The sequence below is a fragment of the Podarcis pityusensis genome (genome assembly GCF_964106645.2).
Source record: "Podarcis pityusensis genome assembly, chromosome: 4".
Lineage (NCBI taxonomy): Eukaryota > Metazoa > Chordata > Lepidosauria > Squamata > Lacertidae > Podarcis > Podarcis pityusensis.
Genome location: NC_138027.1, coordinates 90117822 through 90145629, shown reverse-complemented (window position 1 = coordinate 90145629; position 27808 = coordinate 90117822). Strand labels below are relative to the sequence as shown.

The 27808-nt window shown below is 43.8% G+C and overlaps 1 protein-coding gene and 2 long non-coding RNA genes across 3 annotated transcripts in view; 1 reads left to right on the top strand and 2 right to left on the bottom strand.

The window, feature by feature from the left end:
* LOC308475985 overlaps window positions 1-27808 on the bottom strand; it is an 828107-nt gene that overhangs the window by 678230 nt on the left and 122069 nt on the right. The window lies entirely within an intron of this gene.
* On the top strand, window positions 1473-4914 carry LOC308476339 (uncharacterized protein; the record flags this gene model as incomplete). Its single annotated transcript, XM_081003881.1, has 8 exons — window positions 1473-1483; window positions 2607-2889; window positions 3019-3098; window positions 3244-3337; window positions 3444-3527; window positions 3619-3723; window positions 3855-3906; window positions 4124-4914. The coding sequence occupies 8 exons, from the start codon at window positions 1473-1475 to the stop codon at window positions 4147-4149; spliced, it is 735 nt and encodes a 244-aa protein (XP_080860007.1). The 3' UTR covers window positions 4150-4914.
* Window positions 22949-27808, bottom strand: part of LOC308475909 — a 30355-nt gene continuing 25495 nt past the window's right edge. Inside the window, exon 4 of the long non-coding RNA XR_013985519.1 lies at window positions 22949-23688. This is a non-coding gene — a long non-coding RNA (uncharacterized lncRNA). The remainder of the gene's footprint in view (window positions 23689-27808) is intronic.

Genomic DNA, 27808 nt, shown 5'->3' with positions numbered 1-27808 from the left:
CACCCCCCCACACACATTGAAATTATTAAAAGAAGGAAAAATAAGATACTTGCAGTTACAAGTGTTATTTTCTACCACCTCTTCTTTTCTTTCCTCCTCCTCCCCCGGCTACAACAGCAGCAGCGCCGCCCCCAGTGTCTCTCTCATTCGCTGCGGCACACGTCCTTTACCTTGGGGAAAAAATATTTTTAAAAAACATATTTTTGCCATTTTGTCACCCCCCTCAGAGATGACACCCGGGGCAAACTGCCCCCCTGGCAACCCCCTTTCCTACGCCTCTGCCTTCAGGAGTCTTCTAAAAGTCAGATAGTGTTTATTTCCTTGGCATCTGATAGGAGGGTGTTCCACAGGGCAGGCGCCACCACCGAGAAGGCCATCTGCCTGGTTCCCTGTAACCTCACTTCTCGCAGTGAGGGAACCACCAGAAGGCCCTCGGAGCTGGACCTCAGTGGGTGGGAATGGGGGCTGAATGGTGGAGACACTCCTTCAGGTATACTGGGCGTACTTCAGGTATTAAACCCTGTGGAGGCCCCTTGGCAGTAAAAATCTGGGCAGGGGGGCAGGCCTCATGTGCACACTGGAATAACATTGAACTAAGAAAGCTTGATTGTCGTTTTCTTTCAAGATCAAATCAATATTATTTTGATCCATTGTCGTGGGACCCCTAAAAAGTGTGGGGCCCATAGGCCAGTGCCTCCTCTGTCTATTTGGTAATCCAGCCTGGCCCCTTTGAGGCCTCGGACCATCGGCTGGGTGAGGACTGCAGGGTCTGCTCCCTTCCAAGGCCTTTTCCAGCTGGCCCAGGGGGCGGGGCCCAGGCTCTTATTTGGAACAAACTTTTGGGAAAGTTGGGAAGTGTTCTGCTATTGCTTCCCTGTTCCAAGTGGTTAATGTGTTTTAAAATGTCCTCAAGCAGTCGGTGGCAATTTAAGTTTGTATTTCTTTTTTCCCTTTTTTCCTTTGCTGGGGGTGGGTGGGTGGGATGGATATTTGGTGGGGGATTAATTTTAGTATACTTGTTCTGTTTTTGTTTTTTGTTGTTTTATTGGTTCTGTGTAGTTTGTGTTTTGTTTTTAAGGGGCGGGATCAGGGCTGCCTGGGAGTGGCTCCCCAGCCAACACGATGGCTGGGACAAGGTCCACAGGGGGGGAAGCACTGGGACATCCGATCTCGGTGATCATGGGCAGGAGGCGGAGTTACGCTAAGGCCAGACCATGTCATTACCAAGGAGGCAGGTTTAGTCGTTGTTTGAGGACTATCCCTGCCTCCGGGTCTGGCCTTGACCGGATGGATACTGGAATCAACAGGGGAAACCCACATGACCTGAAGGTGTTGCTGTGTAATGCCAGGTCAATTATGACTAAAACCACTGCCATCCACGACCTGATTGTGGATGGAGGATTTGACCTGAGTTTGGGATCAGGCTTGGGTGGGAATTTTAGCTTAGAAAGGAGGGGGGATTTTTCGTAAAGATGTGCAGACTGTAAGTACCATTCCTTTGCTTTCTCTTGGTCTCCTGGGGGCGGGGTGTGAGTCCTGGGGTCCCCTCCACAGCTTTAGCTCTTTGGTCCACCAGGGAGCTTCATGGCCGAGTGGAGATTTGAACCCTGCTCTCCCAGGTCCTCCCAGTCCAGCCCTCCAACCACTATACCTCCGCCTGGCTCCATTCTGCATCTCTCCAGCTGCCCTACGACATCGGCCGTCTCCCCCTTCCTGGGAGTCTCTCTGGCTCCAAGGAAGACTCCACCCCCTTCCTCATGTTCTGCTCCTCTTCTGGGACACCTTGATGCTTGGAGGACCCTCCAAGGGATCTCCTCCCTCACCAAGGAAGGACAGGGCTGTTCTAAGAAGACGAGGCAGAGCAGCCCTTTAACAGCTGGCAATGCTTGTCTTTCCTTTGGGCTGGAACTCTTGAACCCATAGCACTTGGGACCTCCTTTCTCTCTCTGCCAGCCATTCGTGCTCTGGGCTGCCTTTTTCCAGCTCTGCCGATGCCCTTTCAGGTCGCAAAACTGCAGAGAGATGGCAGGAATTGGGCCAGACGCCCCTCCTCATACACACACCCCCCGAATTGGGGCTGCCAGCTTCTGAGTCGCTCTCTCTGCTCGTCTCTTCTAGGTTCAGGCGCTTAAGGCACCTGATCAGCTGCAACAAGGTGGCCCCCTTGGAAGTCCTGGAGCAGCCCGCAGTGTCAGGTGACCAAGTAGCCCTCCTTTTGGGGACGGGGGAGGGCAGGAATGGGCTAGGGCGGCATCTAGTAAAAAGATGCACAGAGCCAGATGGCTGGATCCAACCCTCCTATCTGTGACAGCATCTGGAAACCCAACCGCCCCCCCCCCCAGCAACCACTCCATTTTGTGGGGTCTGTTCGAGGAAGCAGGGGGCTGGGCTGTGGGGCAAGGCAGGGGGACAGTTATCAGTGGGAGGGGCATCTTCCCTGGGGAGCCATGTTCTGGGGGCAGGAGGGCAGGATTGGCCCCCAAGGCCTGGGGTGTCCTTCTCCTGTACTTGGAATCCTGGACTTGGAATCCAGGAGAAAACTCTTGGAAAAGCCTTGCAAGGGCTCAGGGATGAACTCACCTGTCCCCATGTCCTTCTCTTTGCAGATGTACTAGGAATCCACATCCCTTCCGTTGTGGTGAGTATTGGATAAAACAAGAGCAGGGAGGGGATCCCTCAGACCTGCCCCCCTCTTGCACTCCACTCTGCACTCTCAGATGTGGAGGAGCCCTCCCCCCACAAGGAACTGACAGCCTGACTTTTGCCTTTCAGCTGCTAGACAAAGATCAGCTTTATCTCCTGGGCATCATCCAGGACTGCCAGGCAGCTCGGCTCAGGGGGCTCCGAACCCTGAAGTACTCCAAGGAGGAGACTGCCAAAGCCATTCTGGTGAGTGGTGGGTGGTGTGAGGGACCCCCATGGGGAGGGAGGGACAGAGAGGGGGCTGGTGTTTGGGGTTGGAGCCGTCCTCTGGAGACTCCCGGAAGGAGCTGACTTTCCTCCTCTGCTCTCTTCCAGGACATCCTCGGCCACTTGGAGTACTTCAGGGATCGCCCCCTGAGCCTGGCCCTGGCCTTCGAGGCCCTTCTGCAGTTGAGGTGAGTGGGGTCTTTGGGGTGGGTGCGGCTGCAGGGGGGCAGAACTCCAGGGGGAGCTTTGGGTGGGCAAGTCAGGCAGGAGGGAGAAGGGGACAAGGGAGACTTGGAGGAGGCAGTGTCTAACCCCTTCCCTTTCTCTCTCCAGTTTTATGAGACCCCACTTCAGTTCCTCGATGGTGAGTGCAATCCTCCATAGAACAACAGAGGCAGTTCTGGGGAGCGCAGAGGAGGACAAAGAGGTATGTCCTTTGCTTTAACTTCTCTTTGCACAGCTCTTTCTTCTTTTTACACTCTTACAAAATTTAACTCAGCAGCACTCAACCTCTCTTCTCTCTTTTCCCACAGGAACTGAAGAGGCCATTCCAGAGCCTGCTGGGGAGTCTCCTCCTAGAAGCCCCCAATACTAGCACCCTTCTCCAGTTGATTACCGTAAGTATCCTGATAGCATCAGGAGTGGTTTTAGGGTTGCCCCCCCCCAGTCCCTTACCCAACTGACTGTCCCATTTCTTTCATCCCGCAGGACCTCCGATATTACGCCCTTTTGGGGAGTGAAGACCAAAGGAAATTAGCAGCCAGCAGTATATCCCTGCTGCTGGCCCTATCACAAAGATTCCCGAACCTAAGAGTAAGTATTTTGCATTCCTGTTTTCAGTTCTTTGGTTGCTTCCATCCTTCCTGCGTGGGGCTGCTTCTCTTACACCCATCCAGGGTGGGGTTCATAGTGTCAGCTGACTCAGATTTGTCTTTCCTCTGCAGAACACAGTAATTCGGCCGGAGCTGGCTTGTTTCAGGAATAATCTGAAAGAAGGTAAGCCCCACACCTTGGGGACAGTGAACTCCCTTGTCCCTTGTTTGCCCAAGACACACCTCCCAGGTCTTCTTGCTGGGAGTCCTGCAGGACCTGCTCCCTGCCTGGCAGGCCTTTCCCACCTGGCCTGGGAGGGCAGCACCCAGACTGACTCCAGCTACAAGAAGCCCGAGAGGACTGAACAGATTTTCTCTCTTTTTCATTCTTTTCCATCCAGATGACATCATCATCGAGGAGTTATGATTTTCCTCCTTGAAGGAATTGCTGCTCTATTTGGACGTCTCAACTGGCCAGAAGAAGAGGCACTCACTGAGAATCAGGAGGGGGACAGATGATTTAAGCAGCCATGAAATATGGACTGAGATTGGGCAGAACAAGAAAAAAAGAAAGAAAGAAAGAAAGAAAGAAAGAAAGAAAGAAAGAAAGAAAGAATCCATGACAGATGGTCATCTAATCTCTGCTTTAAAACCTGCAAGGAAGGAGAGTCCATCACCTTCCAGGGGAGTCCATTCCTCTGTTGAACAATGTTCAGTTGGAATCTCCTTTGTTGTATCTTGAAGCCATTGGTTCGAGTCCTACCGTCCAGAGCAGGAGAAAAAAAGCTCGCTGCATCTTCCAAGTGAAAATGGCTCTCTCTGGTGTCACTGGATCAAGCTGATCGATTTTCTTGCATTCCTTAACTAAATTGTTTTTAATGGATTTTGAATCAACGTGCAATAAATTGTTACTGTTTTGAATTTCATTGTGTTATTGTCTTCCATTGATCTGGGCACTTTTCTGTTGTTAAGGGGGCTGGAACTGTAGCTCTTTGAATGGTAAACTGCAGTTCCAAGTATCCTCGGGGAGAAGCAATGTGTTTTAAATGTATGCTGCCTAAGTTTCGCTTGCATCTTTTAAGTGAGGGACCAGTGATAGGATTTGCTTCCAACTTCATCTCCATCAGGGCCTCCATGTAATTTGGGTCCAGAGGAAGAGAACAAGCAAATAGTGGTGAAACAAATAGAGGCATTCAGGGAGGGATCACTTTGAAGAAAACTTACCCAAGGACCAAGAAAATATGGGTTTTTATTTGTATTGGGAGTGATCATCTTTCAAAGACTTATTAAAGTAGACCTGGCCTTTACATTGCACCTTTCCCTGTGTTATTACTACAATAGAAAGTGTTCTTTAAACAAAAAACAAAAAAAAACTTTTTGCCCAAGTGAATCATACGACAAGCACTCAGTAGCTCTTCCATTCTCAAAATCCCTACAAGAGTTAAGTAATTTCCTTTATTCAGTTCTGTAATTGTATCTTGTCAATTCAGTGGTATTAGGGTGTGGGTTGAATTGGTTTTTTGAACGATAACTTCAGGGGAATAAGGGTTATCTTTTGCTGTCTGCTCTAAACAAGGCTTTGCAGTACAATACTACATGAAAAAAATAATGAAATGAGTTGTCTGAACATTTGGGCAGAAGTCATATCCATAGGGACATTCTGACTAACCACTTGGCTCATGTGTTGCCATTTATTCAGTTCATTATGCCTATAAACACACACACACACACACACACACACACACACACACATTCTTTTCTGTAAATCCAATTTTAATGCCTTAGACTTTGAAATTGTAGAGTTTGAAAACTATTGAGGAAGCTTATGCATATGCTGCTTAAAAAAACATCTTAGCCTGTGGCTATATCTGAACTTTGCAAGAGTTCTCAGAAGTCATCTGAAGGCCACATATTCTGTTTCTGATGTAATTCAGATAACTGAATATGGCATAAAGGCATCTGATCCACATAATTATGAGATGTACGGTCTTGATGACATTGAATTTCATGAGCACAGAACTGTACACAAGGAGAGTCATACCAATAGGAACGAGCAGCATTAGAGAGGTCGTAATGTTCATTTATGCCGTGCCTTCCAGATATGCCGAACATAATTAAAATTGTTAAAAAGATTGGGAACAATGGTTAAACCCCTTGCTGATATATTTCAAATCATCCAGTGATCTATGAGTAGATCCCAAACAACGTTTTGCTTGCCCCTGTGCTAAACCAAAAATGATCCAAACCTAATCCCTCTCCGTCAGTCCTGCTCTGATTTAATTTTGATCCATATCCCAGGGCTTAACCCACAACTCCTCTTGTCCTCCGGCTTTCTCCTGGGGAAACCTGTTCTTTAGCACTCAATCAGAGAAAACGGCAATTGCGTTTTCTGCAGATAGAGTTAAAGAGCAGATTTTTCCTAGGGAAGGAACAGGGCAAGGAGAAACTGCTTAGACCCATGCCTAGAAAGTGTGAATTACGTAGAAAACTGTGTGGATCCGTACTTTCAAGGCACAAGACGAGCGGAAGTGGGCGAACCCCTTGTCTAACATTGTGATTGTACCCTGCAGCAACTTTTAGCTTGAATGGCAACTGAACATAGATAGCCCACTTTATTTACAGCAGGGCTGTGGCCAAGGGAAGGGGCTGTGGCTGTGAAAGGAGTATAACACAGGGAGAGGGCCAGACAGGGGGGCTTTGAGGGCCTAAGGACTTACTCACCCAATCTGGAAAGTGGCTTGCAATACCTAGTGGCGACACAGTCCAATGATCAGTGTCCCAGGTGAGCTCTCATGCTGTCATTTTACACCCATTGTCAATTAACTTTTAATATTGCAAAATCCAGAGAGAGAAAGAGAGAGGGAGGGAGGGAGGGAGAATATACAATATATAGGCTTCTTAAAGAGCTACATCTGTGAAAGGGAAAGTCCATAACTTCTGTTTATCTCTGCAATTATGACTCAAGTTCCTTTAAGTTCCAGAAATCAATATAGACGACATGATGAATGAGTCTAAATTGGCCTCTCTTCTTCTGACCTTGAAGTTATTAATTCTGCATCATAAATGTTTGGATATCTCTAGTAACCTTTGGAACGCCAGATTATTTCTAGAGAGAGCGCTGGCAGAATAGTAGGAAGCAGGCATTTACTCGTGATTTATTACCTCAGTCAGGAACAAACCTTTCCATTACCATAATGCAGTTGGTCTACGTGTCACGGAGAAATGGCTCTAAATAATAATAATAATAATAATAATAATAATAATAATAATAATAAAGGAGGGGGAATGGTGCACTTCCCGTTATGGTAGCTCCAAACGCTTCCATCCATTCCCTTGTAGGAGGCCATTCACAAAAGCTAACCTTGCTTTAAGGCACTCATATCCTTATATCAGGGGGCGCAGGTGGCGCTGTGGGTTAAACCACAGAGCTTAGGACTTGCCAATCAGAAGGTCAGCGGTTCGAATCCCCGCGACGGGGTGAGCTCCCGTTGTTCGGTCCCAGCTTCTGCCAACCTAGCAGTTCGAAAGCACGTCAAAGTACAAGTAGATAAATAAGTACAGCTCCAGCGGGAAGGTAAACGACGTTTCCGTGCGCTGCTCTGGTTTGCCAGAAATGGCTTAGTCATGCTGGCCACATGACCCGGAAGCTGTCTGCGGACAAACGCCGGCTCCCTTGGCCAATAAAGCAAGATGAGCGTCGCAACCCCAGAGTCGGTCACGACTGGACCTAATGGTCAGGGGTCCCTTTATCCTTATATCTGTTGTCCAGCACTGCTAAAGCTTTTGTTCTGCTCCCTCTCCAGAAATGCATGTGGACAGATTCTACTCAGCATCAGTCTTTTTAGTACTGACCATGGCATTCATCCAGCACCAGCAAAGGTCAAGGAAAATTATGACAGGAATAAGGCTGGAGAGTGGAAGGGTGCTAAAGAATGATTTTATAGAGGATAAATATAAAACTGAAGAACAGAGAGGAGAATTAGTTCATCATCTAGACAACAAGTTGAAGGTTATCTCAAAAAACAAGCAGATATGGGACACTGAAAGGCTGGCCGAATAAGCAAGCCCTTGTCTGACATGGCCATTTTGGGGGAACAAATTGGGCTAGCTGCCAGAAAAGCAAGAGGAAGAGCTGCCCTCAAAACACAACAGGAGATTTTTTTTAAATTTTTTTTTTTTTTTTTTGCATTGGGCTGTGCCCTAGGCAAAGATTATTATTATTATTATTATTATTATTAATTTTTATTTATAATATGACAACAATTATTCAATCATAATTTTGACATTTCAAACTCCGACTCCCTTCTCCCTCTTTCTGTGGTTCCTTTACATTTCTTTTCATCTTCCTGCATACTCCAAATTATCTCAACATATTCTTTTGTATATCTGTTCCCACATATATCCCATATATATTTTGAAACTGCAGGTTTTTACATTAATCCCGCCAATGTCTTCATCTGCTTACGGCTTGTTTGTAAACACTCAAGAAACCATTTCCATTCCTTTCTTAAAAATAAATAAATAATTGGTATCTTGGTTTCTCATTCTCCTGGTAAGTTTCGCCATTTCCGCATAGTCCATTAACGTCTGTCTTCATTCTTCTCTCGTCGGGACCCTGGGCACGGATTTTTGAGGGGTGGAGTTGTTCTAGCAGTGTTGGTGGCTAGGGCTGGGGTACCATGGTGGGCACCCTGTTCACCCCACCCCAAGCACCCACACACCCACCTAGCACTCCTGCCCACCCCTGGCACATGCGTACAACCCCTCCAGTGTGTGTGCCCACCTTGAGTGCCATGAACTCATGCAACACTGCTGCCCTGGGGTCATCCAAATGTAGATGATCTCTGTGGTCCCACCCTTAGGTCTGCATACTTGAGTCAAATAGCTCCATCCTTGGGTCACAAGAGTTGGCAACTGCGGACACAGAATGAGAAATCAAAAGAACACATATATTACACCAGTGGAAATGGCAAAGGTGTTTAAGAAAGAAAATAACAGATGCTGGAGATGTAAAGAAAAGGAAGGTACATTTTATCATATGTGGTGGGAATGCAAATGCATTTAAAAATATTGGGAAATGATATATAATGAATTGGGAAAAAAATGTTTAAAACAAACATCCTGAAGCTTTTCTACTAGGTATCTCAAATCAAGAACTAATTTGAGAAAATGGTCATTATTTATGTATGCTACAACAGCGGCAAGAATCTTGATTGCACAATACTGGAAGATGGAAGAAATACCATCAAAAGAACAACGACAAGAAAAATTGATAAACTATGCAGAATTGGCTAAGGTAACAGATAATTTAAGAGAGAAGGAAAAAAAGGACTTCAAAAGGGTTTGGGAACCATTTACAGTTTATTTGCAGAAACAACAAAATGGACTGGACTCACTGGCACGGTTTGAATAAACGTTCACAACTTTATTATAGTAACAGACATTTTAGAGAATGATAGGGGAATTTACTTTGATACAAAGCAGGACACAATAAACAAAACCAAATAACTCAGTAGGGTGGGAGTTGAGGGAAGTCCGAAGGAAGAGAGGGAGAACATTTGTATATATTTTGATGAATGAGATTTGCATCTTTATTTGTTATAAAACCCAATAAATATTTAATAAAAAGAGAGAGAGAGAAAGCAAAAGAACACAGATGAATATAACAGAGAATATACAGTGGTAGCTCTGGTTATGTACTTAATTCATTCAGGAGGTCCGTTCTTAACCTGAAACTGTTCTTAATCTGAAGCACCACTTTAGCTAATGGGGCCTCCAGCTGCTGCCGTGTGATTTCTGTTCTCATCCTGAAGCAAAGTTCTTAACCTGAAGCACTATTTCTGGGTTAGCGGAGTCTGTAACCTGAGGCATATGTAACCTGAAGCATATGTAACCTGAGGTACCACTGTAACATGCTGCTGATGACTCAAGAGAGAGGAATAAATCCTTGTGCCAGATTGCAAGTGTGTATGAAAAAGAGGATCCAGTTAGTGGAATGCCTATACCTCTCTGCTTTCCTAACCTTTAGTTTGAATATTGAGTAAAAAACTGTTTTTTGTGTTTTTTTTAAAAAAAGTCTTCAAGGTATATAACTAATAGCCAAGGTCTTGGCATTTTAAACCCCAGTTAGGGGAATAACAGCATATAGAGTCTTGGTTTTTGAAAAGCCCGTGGAGGTAAGCTGGTGTTTTAGCACCGAAAGGTCAGATTTTAAAGAATTCTGAGTTCTAGACATTGCTGCAGAAATAAAAGTCATGTAGATTTGTAGTGAACTTACCTGAACAGAGAAACTGGAGAAGAAAGGCAGTTTGCTGTTGATTTGCATGTCAGAAAGATGATTAGTGTGAAGCACGGCTGATTGCTTACAATTATGGGGGGAAATGGGACTTTAGTTAATGCTGACATTTAGCTCTTGCTGTGGAGTGTGTTTTAGGGATGACACAAATGGGGGACTGAAGTGGCCAAGCTGGAAATCTTTGCAAAATCACAGCTAAACCCAGACTCTTGAAAAACACACACACACAAATGGTTGGGGTAACATTTTCCCACTCCAAGCTAAATTCCAATGCTTCTCAGGATAATTTGTTGTTTAGTCGTTTAGTCGTGTCCGATTCTTCGTGACCCCATGGACCAGAGCACGCCAGGCACTTCTGTCTTCCACTGCCTCCCGCAGTTCAGTCAAACTCATGCTGGTAGCTTCGAGAACACTATCCAACCATCTTGTCCTCTGTCGTCCCCTTCTCCTTGTGCCCTCCATTTTCCCCAACATCAGGGTCTTTTCCAGGGAGTCTTCTCTTCTCATGAGGTGGCCAAAGTATTGGAGCCTCAGCTTCAGGATCTGTCCTTCCAGTGAGCACTCAGGGCTGATTTCCTTAAAAATGCATAGGTTTGATCTTCTTGCAGTCCATGGGACTCTCAAGAGTCTCCACCAGCACCATAATTCAAAAGCATCAATTCTTTGGCGATCAGCCTTCTTTATGGTCCAGCTCTCACTTCCATACATCACTACTGGGAAAACCATAGCTTTTACCAAACGGACCTTTGTTGGCAAGGTGATGTCTCTACTTTTTAAGATGCTGTCTCAGGATAATAAGAAGTCTCAAAACAACCCATGTGACTGTGTCAGAGGCCTTCTTCCCAGGATCAGTTTTTGTTTGAAAAAGTCATGGGACTCCCCCCTCCCCTTTTAATTCTAGTTCATTAAATTTTGCTGGGGCAGAAGAAGGCACACCAGTCACAAAATCAATGGATTTTTTTGGTGATGTTTAGTGTTCCAGACTCTTTCTGCTTTTCAACAATTAAACTCTGTCTGGACATTTAAAACTGCAGATTATCATTACAGTATATCCTGGCAGAGTAGCCCAACCCTGCTTTGTGCTAGGCTAGAGAAGGATTGAATTGGGCAGAGGTGTTCATTCAGCTTTGGCAAGCACTATGAACAGGGACAAATGTTGTTCATCCATTGAAACATTCACTCACTCAAATTCTGTTTTATTAGTGCGTGATGTTTGGCTATGCTTAATTGGGGCCAAAGTAACAAAGCCTTTTCAGAGTGAAGACAGTACTTTCTTTCCGTCATTCAGAACAGGTGAAAAAATTGTCTCTATTCATAGTGCTCCTCTTCCCCAATATTGCTAGGGAGTGGGAATTTCCCTATTTGCATGAATATTTCGCACAAAGGGTTTCTGGTTTGGGCTCAATCCTTGCCAAAAGAGAGCCCTTAAGAAAAACAAAACTTTGCAGAGAAGTCTCACATCTTCTTAGGTTGGTTTATGTCCTGATGTCTCATGGTTTATGTCCTGATGATTTTTGAAGGTGGCTGAGGAAGTTTGGGGTGGGCGTAGGTTGCAGGTACACTTTTTAATGCTGTGTTGTATTCAATGTACCCTTAAGCGGATCATTCTGTCAGAGCAAGGATTCTTCCTCAACACAATGGAATAGTTTCCCCCTCTGATCATTTTTGGGGGGAATCCTGCAACATGTTCAAGTTTTTGCTCTGCCAACTATACATTGGAATCTACTCTGGGTCAATACTGAGTAGAATTCCATGACATCAAGATGGCGGGCTGAATGTTTCAAAGCTGCAATGCAAGGCATGGCTTCAATTGGAATCCCTCATCCACTGACACACAGCTCTACCTTCCTTCCTTGCCACACACTTTCCAAACTCTCCTTCTCACACAGACTTCACTAATACTCTGAACTGAATGGCCTGAGTGTTTTCACACCCTGCAGAGAAAAATAAAAGTGCTGGCATCAACTGAACTCCGCTTACAAAATGGCGGAGTCTGTTTGAGTCAGCTTGTAATATTTCTTCATTAGAGCTCTTTTGCTCCTTCTCTTTACATGTCGGGGGGAATATTAGTGCTATAAAATATATATGGTACTATGTGTTAGGAAGCATTGCAGAGTTCCAAATTCACTTCAGACTCCCCCAAGGCTTGATAAATGTAATCACCTCACAATAGAAGTCACCACCCACACATCCCACCATCTAAAAGAAGAATTGCTATTTACCGAAGGTACTTCCAGATCAAAAAGAACTGCTCATCAAGTCTAAATGGAGAACTGCCAGGTTGATTCAAAAGACGGCATAATTGGGAAAGGTCTTTTGAACGCATGACCAGAAAGTGCTTAAGTGTAGGGGTGTATGAAGGCTTAGATTTCCTTCATGGTCAGTATTCAATGCTGTTTCCATTCCACTGCAGTTCAGTTTCTGCCAAATACTGCATTATTTACCTCTCTGGCTGTTACTGAATGAAAGTTATATGAGTTGTGCAACTGACTTATTTATGTAACTTGCATTCATTTCAATGTAAAGGAAGTGTCAAACAATACAGACAAGTAGTTAATTATGTTATTGTTTGCTGACATAAAAACAGCCTCAGTGATGTGAGTGAATCACATTTGCTTGCCTGATTTCTCATGCGGACCAGAGATGGACATGCAAACTGCAGCAATTTAGGAACATGGGATGCTATTTATACTGAGTTAGACCATTCATCCGCTTAACTCAGTCTTGTCTACAATGACTGGCAGTGACACTCCAAGATTATACACAGGCTTCTCTTTCAGCCGTACCTGAAGATTCCAGGGATCAAACCTGAGGCCTTCTGTGACAGCCCAACTTGAGTGGAACAGAGGTAGTAATGTTTTACCCATATGATTGCAAAATAACCTTAACTTACTACACAGAATCCACTTATTTTCTTGTATGGGGCCCCAAGCAAGACCAGCATTTGGCTAATTTGATATTTTCTGTTATGTGGCTCACAGCCATTGCCTGATACCCTTCCAATATTTTCACCTCTATGTTCTGTGGAATACAATCCAGCACTTTTTAAAGTATGTTCCTAGTCATATTGATTATGGAGCAGGCGATGTGTTACCATCCACCTTGTGAACTTCCCCTCTGAAACTATTTTGAGGAGAAAGAGATCCAATTTCATACTAGTTATGTGGATGCTTCAGAAACAATACACAGTAATTTTGGCTTCCATGCCACACCATTCTCTATATAAAATTTTTCTTAGTATCTTCATAGTATACACACATATGGAAAAAGGGAGGGAGGGGCAGAGAGAGAGAGAGAAATATTAATTAAAAAATGTAATAGAAATATTAACTATCAACTTTTTGATTAAAAGTTAATCACAAAATCAGTAAAGATGGGAATGGGCACAGGAAGAGGTGCAGATTTAGAGAGGCGTTTTAGAATTTATCAGGATATGAGTACCAGCGCCTAACTTTTTACAGCAACAAAAACCAGTTTCTCATCCCTCTTCCCTTCATCTTCGATCCCACGGGAGCTGCTTTTCAAGGGATGAATCCCAGCTGCATAATTCCTTTTTTTAAAAAAATAATTTTTATTATGTTTTCCATTTAACAATCCAATCATATCACATTAATTATTCCAAATTATACCAATACATATCTTAAAGTCCAAATCTTTTGCCAAATTATATATTTTTGTTGGGGGTTCCCATGCTTCGAGTTCAGTAAGGGTCCAGTCATCTCATATTTCTGCTGCTTTTAGTGTTCACCAGTCCCATCTTTCAATCTTCTTGTTGTTATCCTTTTTCTTCTTAATAGCCTCTGAGTTGTTTCCACAGTCGAGTTAAAGTAAGCAATATTATGCTTCTGTGTGAACTTTGTAAGGCTCTCCCTTTTTTTAAAAGCTGGTAAGTCTTTTGTTTGCAATAAATTCTCAAACGCTGATCCCCCAGCTGCATAATTCCCATGAATTCCCAGTCATGCGATCCCACATGGATGCAGCTGGGGCATTGCTGGGTACTCAAAAGACTCAAAGCACAGGCCAATGCCCCCAAAATGCATATGCTACCGTTTTCCCCCGAAAATAAGACATCCCCCGAAAATAAGACCTACTTACAGTCTTGCCTCTCACTGTAATATAAGTCATCCCCCGAAAATAAGACCTTCCCAATAATAAGGCCTCCCCGGAATATAAGGCCCCCGAAGCTACCGTAAGGCATCTGACTCCTCTGGACCGTAGCAGCGGGCGCTGCCACGCAGCTCACTGATTGGCTGCAGCGCAGCCGGAGCTGTTCAGGCAGTGCAAGGTCTCTTTAAATCAGAGAGCCCACACCGCCGCCAGGACAAGCTGCCGCCTGCTGCTCGCTCTGCCCTGACGGAGTCTGGCTGACTCACAATTAGACAATAAATGTGTACCGTATTCTTCTTCATGGAAAAATAAGACATCCCCTTAAAATAAGACCTAGCGCATCTTTGGGAGGAAAAATTAATATAACACCCTGTCTTATTTTCAGGGGGAAAGGGGTAATTTATATGTATAGATACAAATTTAGCCCTTTGAACAAATTAAGATGCTAGGTGTCTGGGGCTTCACCAGCATGGCATTTTTCAGGCACATCTGCCTTTCAGGAAAAGTGACGGTGGGGGGAGGGGGAGGCCGGGCACTAACGGGGGGGGGGGAATGTGGACACCTGAGCTCCCAGGGCCCCCTGGAGTTGACACCCTTGGTGGACAGATGGGTAGCCCTCAAGGCAAAATGGCTAGCTCTGGGGGAAGAAGAAGAAGAAGAAGAAGAGTTTGGATTTGATATCCCTCCTTTCACTCCCTTTAAGGAGTCTCAAAGCGCCTAACATTCTCCTTTCCCTTCCTCCCCCACAACAAACACTCTGTGAGGTGAGTGGGGCTGAGAGACTTCAAAGAAGTGTGACTGGCCCAAGGTCGCCCAGCAGCTGCATGTGGAAGAGCGGAGACGCGAACCCGGTTCCCCAGATTGTGAGACTACCGCTCTTAACCACTACACCACACTGGCTCTCAGTCTTATATAGGTTTTCCCAGTGCTTTTCTTCTAGGAAAAAAAATGTGCTGGTACTGCATACCCTGGAGTACCCCCAGAGAAAAAAGCACTGGGCTCTCTCCTCCCCTTTGCAAAGGCTCATGGAACAGCTTTTTCCCATGAGCCCACCACACAAACAAGACACTGGGCAAAACCTTGCCCAGTATTTTGTTGCAATCTATGGGCCACAGTGCCACCGGGCGATTTTTGGGCACAGAACAAGTCTTGTATTGTGTAAAATTGCATATAAAATGTGTGTGCAATAAGAAATGACCAATAAGATGCGAACAGTGGTGTTTTTTTTTGTGGCGACTCAAGCTAAATTTAAGATTAGGAAAATGTGGAAGTGGGAGAAACTGAAATTGGCAGACTATTCATCCCTAACTGGCACCCAGTCCCTTTTCTTTTGGTGGAGTTGTCATTTATGACCCCTCCACCACAGACATGCAGAGGTCTGATTAGTCACATACAGAGAGAAGAGCATGCATATTGAGCCTCTATCCAAGCACACCATAAAGGGTGCATTATGTGCTGTTCCTGCTGAAGAGAGTACGTACAATTGCTCCATCCCAAGAGAACCACACTTGAGAGCCAGTGTGGTGTAGTGGCTAGGAGCGGTAGACTCGTAATCTGGTGAACCGGGTTCGTGTCTCTGCTCCTCTACATGCAACTGCTGTTTGACCTTGGGCTAGTCACACTTCTCTGAAGTCTCTCAGCCCCACTCACCTCGCAGTGTGTTTTTTGTGGGGGAGGAAGGGAAAGGAGAATGTTAGCCGCTTTGAGACTCCTTAAAGGGAGTGAAAGGCGGGATATCAAATCCAAACTCTTCTTCTTCTTTAGCATAAGTGTTGTCAATATACATGTTATAATAAATTTGGTCCAATATTTTGCATCCAGGTTGTAAAACTAGGGCGAGTCCCTTTTTAGAAGAGATGTAGCAGTCCAGATTTGCTCAGGACCTCTTTGGCAATAAATATTTTAATGGACTCTTTCCCGCAATGACTTTGAGCTGTCATTTTGCAGCAAAATTTCATTCCAAGACTTTTCCCAAGAGAGGATGAGCTGCAGAACATACGATTTTCAAAACAGACTTCTGCTTCCATTAGTTTGAAATAATGTGCTGGGCGGGATCAAGCAAAGGTAGCAACCTTAGGGACATTCCTCTTTCCCATCCTGTACACATAGCTGCTGTCACATGGGAACTGCTTTTCCATGATCTTATTACACAAGGGAAAGGAGAAAAATAAATGGGATTCATCATTCATTTGTGGATCCTCACTATTGGGATTGCAGCACAGAAAAATGAATTTTAGGAAAGGGCCAGATGGCTTTTCTGCCCTGTTTCTGAAGCCACAAATCCTGATAGCTCTTTGCAATGCCAGTCAGATGTACACAACAGGATCAATATAACCGCTGAGCTTTGATCTGGAAGAACAATGTCATCTCAAAAAAAAAAAAAAAAAAAAAGGTGGGGGAAGAGGCACTGTTTCCATTTCTATATGGAAATCTAATGGTTCAACGGGATGGACGGCAAAAAGCCAAACACGTCCGTGTGGCAAATTCTTATTAAGTGTAACCTTTAAATCTGCTGAGACGGTAGGTTGCAGCAATAGATTTATTATCTGGGGTGTATGTGTGTCTTTAAAATAAATAAATGTTGTGATAAGCTTAAATTTCTCCTGCAACAAACTGATGCAATCCAGGAGGGAGACAATGATCCATCTGAGAATTCTTTGCCTGATGAATTAGAGGCTTCCTCAAGCAGAACAGATCATAATAATCAAAATTATAAATCACCAAAGTGCATTCCTACCCTGACAGGGAAATGTACTGCACAAGAGGTCCTCTTAATTCAGCATAATGAGGTCCGCAGCACACTCTGTGCCTTGTGTAGCCACACACTCTGAGCCACTTGTTTTTTATGACACTTTTCTCTATGCTAATCACCTAATTCGACATGCCACTGAATGAATTTACTGCCAATAAAAGCTGCCGAGCACCTTGGTAATGGTGGCAGGGAGCTCATTCTACATCCTCCCAGATTTGACGTCGTCTGCTGATCTGTGCTAACCTCACACAATGTCACCTCGGGCAGTGCCAAGTTGGCATTGCCCATAATAAGAAGGGATAAGGGTATTATTCTGTGCATCATTTTGCTATTAAAGGAATCCAGATATTTTGTCTTAACTCAAGGCTTAGGGTTAAAATTATATGCTATATCCTGGGGGAGGGACATCTCTTTCACAAGACCCACACTTGAAAAAAAGGGATTGAAAACACGATAAACTGTCATGCTGTAGTCTACACACAATACAGGAAAGACAGGAATAGCACTGTAGTTCGATGTAGTTGAAAGGGGGCGGGAAACAGACTCCTATCTCTTTAGTACTACAGTGATATCGCCGCTTTCATGGCTTCAAGAAGCTGTCACCTTTCAACAACAGAACCTGGGAAATGAAAGAAAAGTTGCACTAGAAGATCACTAACAGGGCTGTCTCAATTGTCTTGTAACCCAACTTCTGAAAGCAGTGCTTAGCCGTGTGGTGGTTCCAAGGTCACCATAAATCCTGAACTTGAAACAGATCAATATATTCTGCTCAGAGTGTAGAGATTTATATGAAAGCATTTTTAAAGGAAAGCAAAATTTGACACGAGTGATTTGAAACTCAAGCCAACAAGCACCAATTTATGTTTTTAAAACATTTAGACTACTATAAAGTTCATACAGGTGTCCATTATAATGTCAGTTATGCCTTCAAGGATAAGATTTATACTAGGTATGTTTCCTCGGGGAAAAGTTATACATTCAGACAAATCAGGTTTTAACCAGTTTTCAGAGGATTGTCTCAAATGGAAATGGCTTCAGTATAGGATGGATTCAATACAAAGCATTTGTTGAATCTTATCCCATATTGCTGGTCTTTCCATGTTCTACCATACCAGTAAGCCATGGTCCAGCAGGAAACTACACTGGCATGGGGGGGTAAATTCAGTTATTTTTGCATTTAAAGGTGAACCTACCAGATTTTCACTTTCTTAAACTGAAACCTAGCCAACCTTTGAAATTTGCACTTCTCTGAATTTTGCAATGCAATACAGTGGTACCTCGGGTTACATACGCTTCAGGTTACATATGCTTCAGGTTACAGACTCCGCTAACCCAGAAATATTGATTCAGGTTAAGAACTTTGCTTCAGGATGAGAACCGAAATTGTGCTCTGGTGGCGCGGCAGCAGCAGGAGGCCCCATTAGCTAAAGTGGTGCTTCAGGTTAAGAACAGTTTCAGGTTAAGTACGGACCTCTGGAACGAATTAAGTACTTAACCTGAGGTACCACTGTACTCCAATCAAGTGCTGTGTACAAAAGTGCCTCAAGTATGGTAAAATGTGCATTAAAATGCATATAAGTAACACACACACACACACACACACACACACACACACAGCTACTCTAATCTAGTATGAAAAACATGAGAAATGTAAAGCAGCTGCTCTCTCTTCTGACAGACGAGTGCTTTGGTACTCCAACGACCTATGAGCGACTAGAGAACCTCAATAGTTTATATTGTATGTAAGTGCAAAGGAAGAGGCAGACAGCAGTGACTTTGGGGAAGGGTTATGGTTCAGAGCCAGAGCACATGGGATTGCCAGACTGGAAAAGACTCCCGCCATAAACCCTGGAGAAATGCTACCTATCAGTCAGTGTAGCTGACTGGGCTTCAGGAACTGATGCTCTGCTTCCATATAGGAAAGTTTCCTGTGCTCCTATTTTTTACATGTATTATCATGTTGTATTCTTGAGTGCACAAGCAGCTGGCAGAGCTGCAATTCCAGTCAGAACCTTCCCTGGAGCCACCTACCTCAGCTTCGATATTGTTGGCATTCACTGCACAAGCTACAGTCCAACATTTGTCTCTTCACCATGTGCTCGAGAGAGCAGTGTTATTTGCTTGTGACATTTCCTGGTATTGTCTACGGATAGAAGGCAGCTTCAGGACTTTAAAAAATATTCCACATTAGCTTTAGAATAAACTCCCCACAGAGACACCATTCAGCAAACCAAACCTACCTGGGCCACTTTCTTTCTTTCTTTCTTTCTTTCTTTCTTTCTTTCTTTCTTTCTTTCTCTCTCTCTCTCTCTCTCTCTCTCTCTCTCTCTCTCTCCCTCTCTCCCCCCTTCCCTCTTTCTCAAGTTTATTCTTCATCCATATGAGATATGGTGGCCGCTAAGAAATAGTTAGGACTGATTCCCAAAATCTAATTTAAGCTAGCATCATATGTGACACCACACCTTTTTAAAAATGGTTTTGCAGAGTCCCACTTACATACCTACAGGACAACTGTCTGGCCTTCACCACATACTCCCTCTGCTGCCTCCACCTTGATCTGCACACTATACTTCTGTTGATGCAACCTAGAATAGCATTAGTCCCGTGCCCCCCGCTGCATCACACTCTTGACTTGTGATCTATTAGGACCCCTAGATTCTTTTCATTTGTACTACTGGCAATCCAGGTGTTCTCCATCTTAAATTGGTGCAGCTGTTTTTTCCTGCCTGTGTAAAACCTTAAATTTGTCCCTATTGAAATTCATTTTGTTATTTTCGGCCCAGTTCTCCAATCTGTTAAGGTCATTTTGCATCATAATTCTGTCTTCTGTGGCATTAGCTATCTCTCCCAGTTTAGTGTCATCTGCAAAGTTGATGAGCATTCCCTCAATTCTTCATCTAAGTCAGTTATAAAGACACTGAACAACAACGTACCCAGGACAGAACCCTGCAGTACCCCAGTTGTCAATTTTTTTCAGGACGATGAGAAGCCATTAGAGATCACTCTTTGGGTTTGGTCAGTCAACCACCTAACTGTTAACTTGTCTAGTCCACATTTTACCAGCTTCTCCACAAAAGTATCATGAGGTACTTTGTCAAAAGAATTGCTGAAATCAAGATATATTACATCCACAGCATTCCCCTGATCCATCAAGCTTGTAACTATATCAGAAAAGAAAAGAAAGAAAAGAGCTTCTGAGCCATGGTATCTTCTAAAGTTTTTTTTCTGGCTCAGGTCTCCTATGAAATCTGGAACGGCAATGCACAAAGTGCTCAACTCTAACTGAGGAATTCAGGAGCTAATAAGTGCAACCAATATTAGTTGTGCATTCTTCACTTGATGTAAAACCTCATTTATGTCCGGTAGCAAAAAAAAAAATCTTTTCATTATCACCCAGCAAACTACAATACAATGGTACCTCGGGTTACATATGATTCAGGTTACATACGCTTCAGGTTACAGACTCCGCTAACCCAGAAATAGTGCTTCAGGTTAAGAACTTTGCTTCAAGATGAGAACAGAAATCGTGCTCCGGTGGTGCGGCAGCAGCAGGAGGCCCCATTAGCTAAAGTGGTGCTTCAGGTTAAGAACAGTTTCAGGTTAAGTGCGGACCTCTGGAACGAATTAAGTACTTAACCCGAGGTACCACTGTACAAACCTGTCATATTTTAAAACAATGTTACACATTTTGATGATGTAGACTTTGGGGAAATCCAACAGGCTGTGATTAGTTTGGACCGAAGGAAAAAGAGAGAGAAAAGGTGGACTGGATGAAGAAATATTGATTTTAGTTTTGTCATAGTATTTCAGTTAGTTTATACATTACGTTTTGGGTTCCTTCTCTGTTTTCAAAGGTGGAAACAGGGGAGAAGGAAAATGTGTTTATATCATTGCATTTCTAAATGGATTTTCCACCATTTAACTACAGCCATGACAATGAACTTCTCTGACACAACATGAATTAACCAGTGCTCAGAACATGGCTCTTCAAGATTTCATTCACGTGGTGGGAAAAGTATTTCATATGAAGATTTAAATTCTGAATCCATTTTCACAAGACTGGCTCCCAAATCAATTCCCCCCCTCATGTCCCCAAATTGAACAATCTTTTGCAGTTTGAACCTATTTAGGAACAACCTCACATAACATTTTCTTCAGAACTTGAAATAGGCTTTCTCACCACCACCAGTACTTTTATTTGAGCTCAATAAGCTTCTGAATTATTTGAAATATGGCAACACAAAGAGGAAAAGGAAGCTGAAGCTGAGCGTGGGCATGTAGCTCTTATTGACGTTTTGGCACCCCAATTTATTCTGGTCTCAGAGGGCAGTGTGCGAATGAAGTATGCCGTTTGAGTGGGGCTTTTCCATTTATATCAATAGCTTCATACTGCTGGCAAAAAGGTTACTTTGGCTCCACCCTGTAATTCATCCATAACGCCTTGCTAGATAGGTTGGCAAGTGAGATAAACATATCCATTTAGACTATAGATCAAAGGTAATTCAGCTCTACTTATATGCTAGAACAGGTCAGACTACTAGTGTTTACTGCAGCTTGGTCATCCAGCATCTCCCCAGCATCCTGTTGCAGTTTTTGCCAGTAGAAAACTTTTGCTCAAAGAAAGACATTGATGTTGCTCCAGCATTCCCAAAACCTGCTTGCTAATGAAATACCCAAGTGCTTTTCAGATTGACAAGATGATGATGATGATAATTTATTACTTATACTCCGCCCATCGGGCTGGGCCTCCCCAGCCACTCTGAGTGGCTCCCGACACAATATTAAAAACAAAATAAAATATCAAACATTAAAAACTTCCCTAAACAGGGTTGCCTTCAGGTGTCTTCTGAAAGTCAGATAGTTGTTTATTTCCTTAACATCTGGTGGGACGGTGTTCCACGGGGTGGGCGACACTACTGAGAAGGCCCTCTGCCTGGTTCCCTGTAACCTCACTTCTCGCAGTGAGGGAACCACCAAAAGGCCCTCGGCACTAGACCTCAGTGTCTGGCCTGAACGATGGGGGTGGAGACTCTCCTTCAGGTATACTGGGCCGAGGCCTTTTAGGGCTTTAAAGGTCAGCACCAACACTTAGAATTGTGCTCGGAAATGCACTGGGAGCCAATGTAGGTCTTTCAGGTCTGGTGTTATATGGTCTCAGTGGCCACTCCCAGTCACCAGTCTAGCTGCCACATTCTGGATTAACTGTAGTTTCCAAGTCATTAGATAGAACTGATAAGAGATAGAAGACTATGGGGTTTTGTAGAATGAGTAGTTATATTGGTATACAGATGTACTAAATCCATCTAGTTCATCAGTGGTGTGTGGTTAATTATTTTGTAGGGAACAGTTAGGAGCAGTTAGGGTCAGAGGTGCCAGTTTGTGAGGGCAATTGGGGGGGGGGGCTGACACCGCAACGCCCTGACACCGCATGCATAAGCATGTCACCTCCCTCCCTAAGCTGGTCAGAAGCTTCCTGGGCTTTGGGAAGGAGGCACCAGGCATTCATACTGTAATAATCTAATTTACCAGAAACATTTAGGGGACTAGCCTAGTCCCCCTAGTCCACTGACTGCATGCAACTGTAGTTAAACATTTGTCATTCGTAGTCTTCAGCCCACTCTAGAAAGCTACTTCTGCCCCAATGCCTGTGTGACATTTCAGCCAGCCTGACTGACAACTTTCCTTCACAGATATTGGAGCAGAAGAGCACTTTTATTTCCCGAGTCAATCAAATGTTCATGTTCAACAGTATTCTGTGGCAGCGCCTCCATTCATCTGACTCAGGTGCACACAATACAATAACAGGCAGGAGGGAGAGGTGTGTGATCCCCCTAACCATTCCCTTGCTGCCATAGGACACCAATGCATTTGGCAAAAAGCAGGATGTTCCTTGTCAAAGACAAGTAGCAATTATTAGAACTCTCTCATTGGCAGCCATTCTGGTTCATGATTTATAGATTATGCACACAGCTTCCTCCTCATCTATTGTGCACCTGTGTATCATTTGGCCTCCTGAAGGAGAAACCCATCTTCCAAATTGGAGGATAATGGCCATTGAAACCTATGCTCCATAACCCTGTTTGGCATTTTCACAGCAATCCAAAATAGGATTTTTTTTTAAAAAAAGATCTTATTACATGTTCCAATAGTATTGTTCTCTTTGTTACTATACATCTGTGACTATTAAATATACGTTGATGTTGACTAAAAGTATCATAGCTCCATTCTCTAATGTTCAAATTGTTTCTTTCTTAGTGACAGTGTCAGGAACCTGGCCCCCCAGAGCACAGCGGAAGAGTCAGTCTCAGAAATTGAGCTACGTGAGCAAAGGGCCTACTCTGCATCTGAGACCTGTTTGTTAGAGTTTAGAGAGGACAGTCCAGCCCCTCTCCTTCCCAGGGAAGAAGCGGTTAGCTCCCAAGGAGAGGAAGAGTTGGAAGTCGGTCCGAGCGTTGCCAGGCAACCAGCAGATAAGCCAGAGGCTGAGGCTGTGTCTTCGGGGAGTGGGGAGGATACAGGCCAGTCGTTCAGCCCCCAAATTAGGAGACAGGAGAAGCTCACAGAACAACGGAAGGGAAGGAGAAGGTGGGATTTTGGCATTCTTCCTGTTGGGGGAGGGACAATGAGTCAGACTGAGCAACTACTGTTAATGAGAGCAGGCAGCAGGGCCAGGCTCTGGATGTGCTTCTTCTTGTAATTAAACATGAAACTGACGGAGAGTCGTTGCTGCTTATCAAGCTGCTTGCTTGCCAGAGATCGTTATAGACTGGTGAAGTCCTTGCAGACTGTAGGCAGGCAAATGTTGTCCCCATCTTCACAAATGGAAAAAAAGAAGAAAACCCAGTTAAGTACCGACTGGTGAGACACCATCCCCAGACTGCCACTGGAAGCTCTATGACCTGTCTGCTCCACACTTGGCTTCTGGGCAGAGACTTCCACCTAGAGCCCTCTAGGTACCTGCTCTGCAGTCAGTGCGATGCACCCCTTCACCCAAGACCTACATGACTAAAATGCCACCCAATGCCTTACCTGCCCAAAGTTGCGACATTTTGCTACGAGGAAGGCAAAACCTCCAAGCGGGCCTAATATATTTCCAGGTAAATTCCTTCCCTGGTCTGAATATGGCAACCATTGGGAAGCAATAGCAAAGTCAAAGCAGAGTATACAGGAAGCAAAACAAGGTTAAATTAATGCAAACGGCATGAAGAGAGGAAGGGAAGGAGGGTTTGCTCTTTGGCCAACTGCGCTGCAAGTGCTGGGTGCAGTCGGCTTTTGTCCCCAGTTGGAGGACCAGAGTGAGAACTTCTGTGCCCCGGTCCACCAATCAGGCTTTGCCCCCCTTGGCAGCCCATGACTGGGCAATTGAAACTTTAAGCCTTGGCAGTCTATACTAGGGATTTTACAATGGTCAGCTGGTAGACATGACTCCTTGCTACCAGGGAAATGGAAGGCAGCCTGCAAAGGGCCGCAGACACTGCCTACCTGGAGCAGGGAAAGCAGCCATTTTCTACCCCTAAGGGTTTGAAATTTTGGAGATGAAGATTTCTGGTGCATGGAATAAACCCAGCTCACCAATTTACATTGTTCTTTTCAGTGTTTGTGTGGGAAGTCTGCATATGCTCATTTCTTCATTGTTCTCCTTCCTTTCTTCATTCACACATTTTATAAAGAATATGCTCTAGTAGTGCTGTACTGTTCCTGTCCTTTTACTCATTTATCAAACTGGGGCTCAATTAGCATAAACAAGCTCTCCCTGTTCCTCAGGACAAAGTGTTTGTGATCTCTCAAAGGCACTGCACTTTGACAGACATAGACCTGAGTGGTTTATTGGGAGAAAGCCATGCAGCCTTTTGAACGGGAACCAATCCCCACATTTGATACAGGGAAATCACAAAAGGGATGAAAGCTCTTGGCAGGATTAGGGCATAGCTCTGAAACATGGAAAGAGCATATTTGATACAGTGGAACACGGATCTCCTTGCATCAGAAATGCAACTCATTTTAAAAAAAATCTTGTTTATTTATCATTATTTTGTCAAAATAAAAAAATAAAATTATATATGAACAGAGTAGTAAAAAGAGAGAGAGAGCAGAGCAGAGCTGAGATGATAGATAGATAGATAGATAGATAGATAGATAGATAGATAGATAGATAAGATAGATAGGTAGATAGGTAGGTAGATAGATAGATAGATAGATATGGAATGCAAAAGGATGTGCCATCCAATCTTATCCATGTTTATTTGGAAATCAATAGCCTAGTTCCTCCCAAGGTGAGGGGAAGTGGACAAAGCTTATTCTGGCAGGTAGCTTACTCTATGGTATTAACCCCTGCATGCATTAATTAGACTTAAGCATGTTGGTTATAATAGGCTGGTTATTACACAAGAGGCACACTTTGGCTTCTGCCACCAACCAGGTGCCCTAGAGCTGCATCCGAGGAAGAACATCATAGAAAACTGAACATCAACCTAATCTCATCCATTAGCCAGTGAAAGATAAATACAGTGATTATTGCTCCCCCTGCCAGTTATTATTATTTCTTTGCATCATGTATATTAGAGTGTAAGCATGTAGTCAGGGTCTGTCTTATCATTCAAATATATATATTATCATTTTTATATACCTAAAATATTTTAGATACTTTATAAAATAATAAAAATATAAGGGTTGTATTCAGCTAATTTTGCTCAGAGTAGATGCATAGAAATTAATAGCCTGATTAATTTAGGCCCATAAATTTAACATCTATTCAGAGTAGACCTTTTGAATGCATCCCTAAATAATCTCTTACAAAGGTCCTTCCTTGTTAAATTCTTCAACAAATATTTCCAAGGCATTTTGACAGCTAGAAGAAACATTTCCAGGGCTTGCTTGTCCATGTGAGTTCACTGGTCATTTGGTTTTCTATTTTTCAGTGCCTGGTTTTTTGTTTTTTGTTTTTACAATACAGCACCCATTATTTAGATAAGCTGGAATCATACAAACAGCTCTGTACCTACTGCCAAATTATAATACTCATCTGCATTTTTCATCAGAACTCCAAATTTTTATAGTATAACGATGCAGTTCAACCAATTGGTCTCCTCTTTCTCCTGTCCAATTTGCATGTTTGCAAAAAGAACATTCTATTCCACACAAGTGGTTGCCAGTCAAGTAAGTAGGTTGCAGTTGCTCCTAGCAACTAGATTGACTAACGTAAATGCCATTCTGGGGCCTTTCTTCTCCTACTTTCAACCTAATTTTGCTTGTTAGCAATCTCAGCAGCAAACCTAAAAGGTCAAGGCCAGTGACATGGGCAATTCTCCATTGATTGCAGGAGGTAATACACAAGCAGTTGAAAACAGCTTCAGCCAGAATAAGATTAACAGAAAATTCCTATGCAGACAATGGCATGTACCTTCCATGCTGATTGCAGGCAAGACATTCAAAAGAAACTCAAAGAAAACATTGAAATTAACTGGATTTCACTAAGCAGTGCCTTAATGAGAAGGCACTCAGCCCAAGACAACATGGCCAGTCAGGGATGGTCAGAGCTGGAGTCCAATAACTTCTGGAAGCATCATACCAGCTAACCCACCCCACCCCACCCCCCAAAAAAATGTGGGGTAAGGAAATTTTCTGGTCCTTGGCTCCAAAAAACTTGCTGAACCCAGACAAGGATAGGGAGAGGCTACATGCAGCAGATCATGTTTGCAGATGCTCCAAGTGTCCTTATTTTCCAGGGGTGATCCTGGATTCACAGAAGCCAACACGGTTTCTGATTTGATCCCAAAATATCCCGCTTTTCCTTAGGATGTCCCTATTTTTGCCAGAGAAATGTAGGAGGGTATGGAGTTATGCGACCCCTAAGCCAAGGAGATAAGTAACTATACAACCTTTAGAAGATATCTCAAGGCAGCCCTGTATAGTTTTGTTATTTTGTTATTTATGTTGGAAGTCACACAGAGTGGCTGGTGCAACCCAGTCAGATGAGAGGCGTATAAATGATAAAATTATTACTATTATTACTATTATTACTATTATTATTATTATTGTGGAGTAGGACATCCTGCATTGCAAACATGCGCTGGATTATGGAGAAAGCTAGAGAGTTCCAGAAAGACATCTACTTCTGCTTCATTGACTATGCAAAAGCCTTTGACTGTGTCGACCACAGCAAACTATGGCAAGTTCTTAAAGAAATGGGAGTGCCTGATCACCTCATCTGTCTCCTGAGAAATCTCTATGTGGGACAAGAAGCTACAGTTAGAACTGGATATGGAACAACTGATTGGTTCAAAATTGGGAAAGGAGTACGACAAGGTTGTGTATTGTCTCCCTGCTTATTTAACTTATATGCAGAATTCATCATGCAAAAGGCTGGGCTGGATGAATCCCAAGCTGGAATTAAGATCGCCGGAAGAAATATCAACAACCTCAGATATTAATGAGGGTGAAAGAGGAGAGCGCAAAACATGGTCTGAAGCTCAACATCAAAAAAACGAAGCTCATGGCCACTGGTCCCATCACCTTCTGGCAAATAGAAGGGAACGAAATGGAGGTAATGAGAGATTTTACTTTCTTGGGCTCCATGATTACTGCAGATGGTGACAGCAGTCATGAAATTAAAAGACACCTGCTCCTTGGGAGAAAGGCGATGGCAAACTTAGACAGTATCTTAAAAAGCAGAGACATCACCTTGCCAACAAAGGCCTGTATAGTTAAAGCCATGGTTTTCCCAGTAGTGATGTATGGAAGTGAGAGCTGGACCATAAAGAAGGCTGATCGCCGAAGAATGGATGCTTTTGAATTATGGTGCTGGAGGAGACTCTTGAGAGTCCCATGGACTGCAAGAAGATCAAACACATCCATTCTTAAGGAAATCAGCCCTGAGTGCTCACTGGAAGGACAGATCGTGAAGCTGAGGCTCCAATACTTTGGCCACCTCAT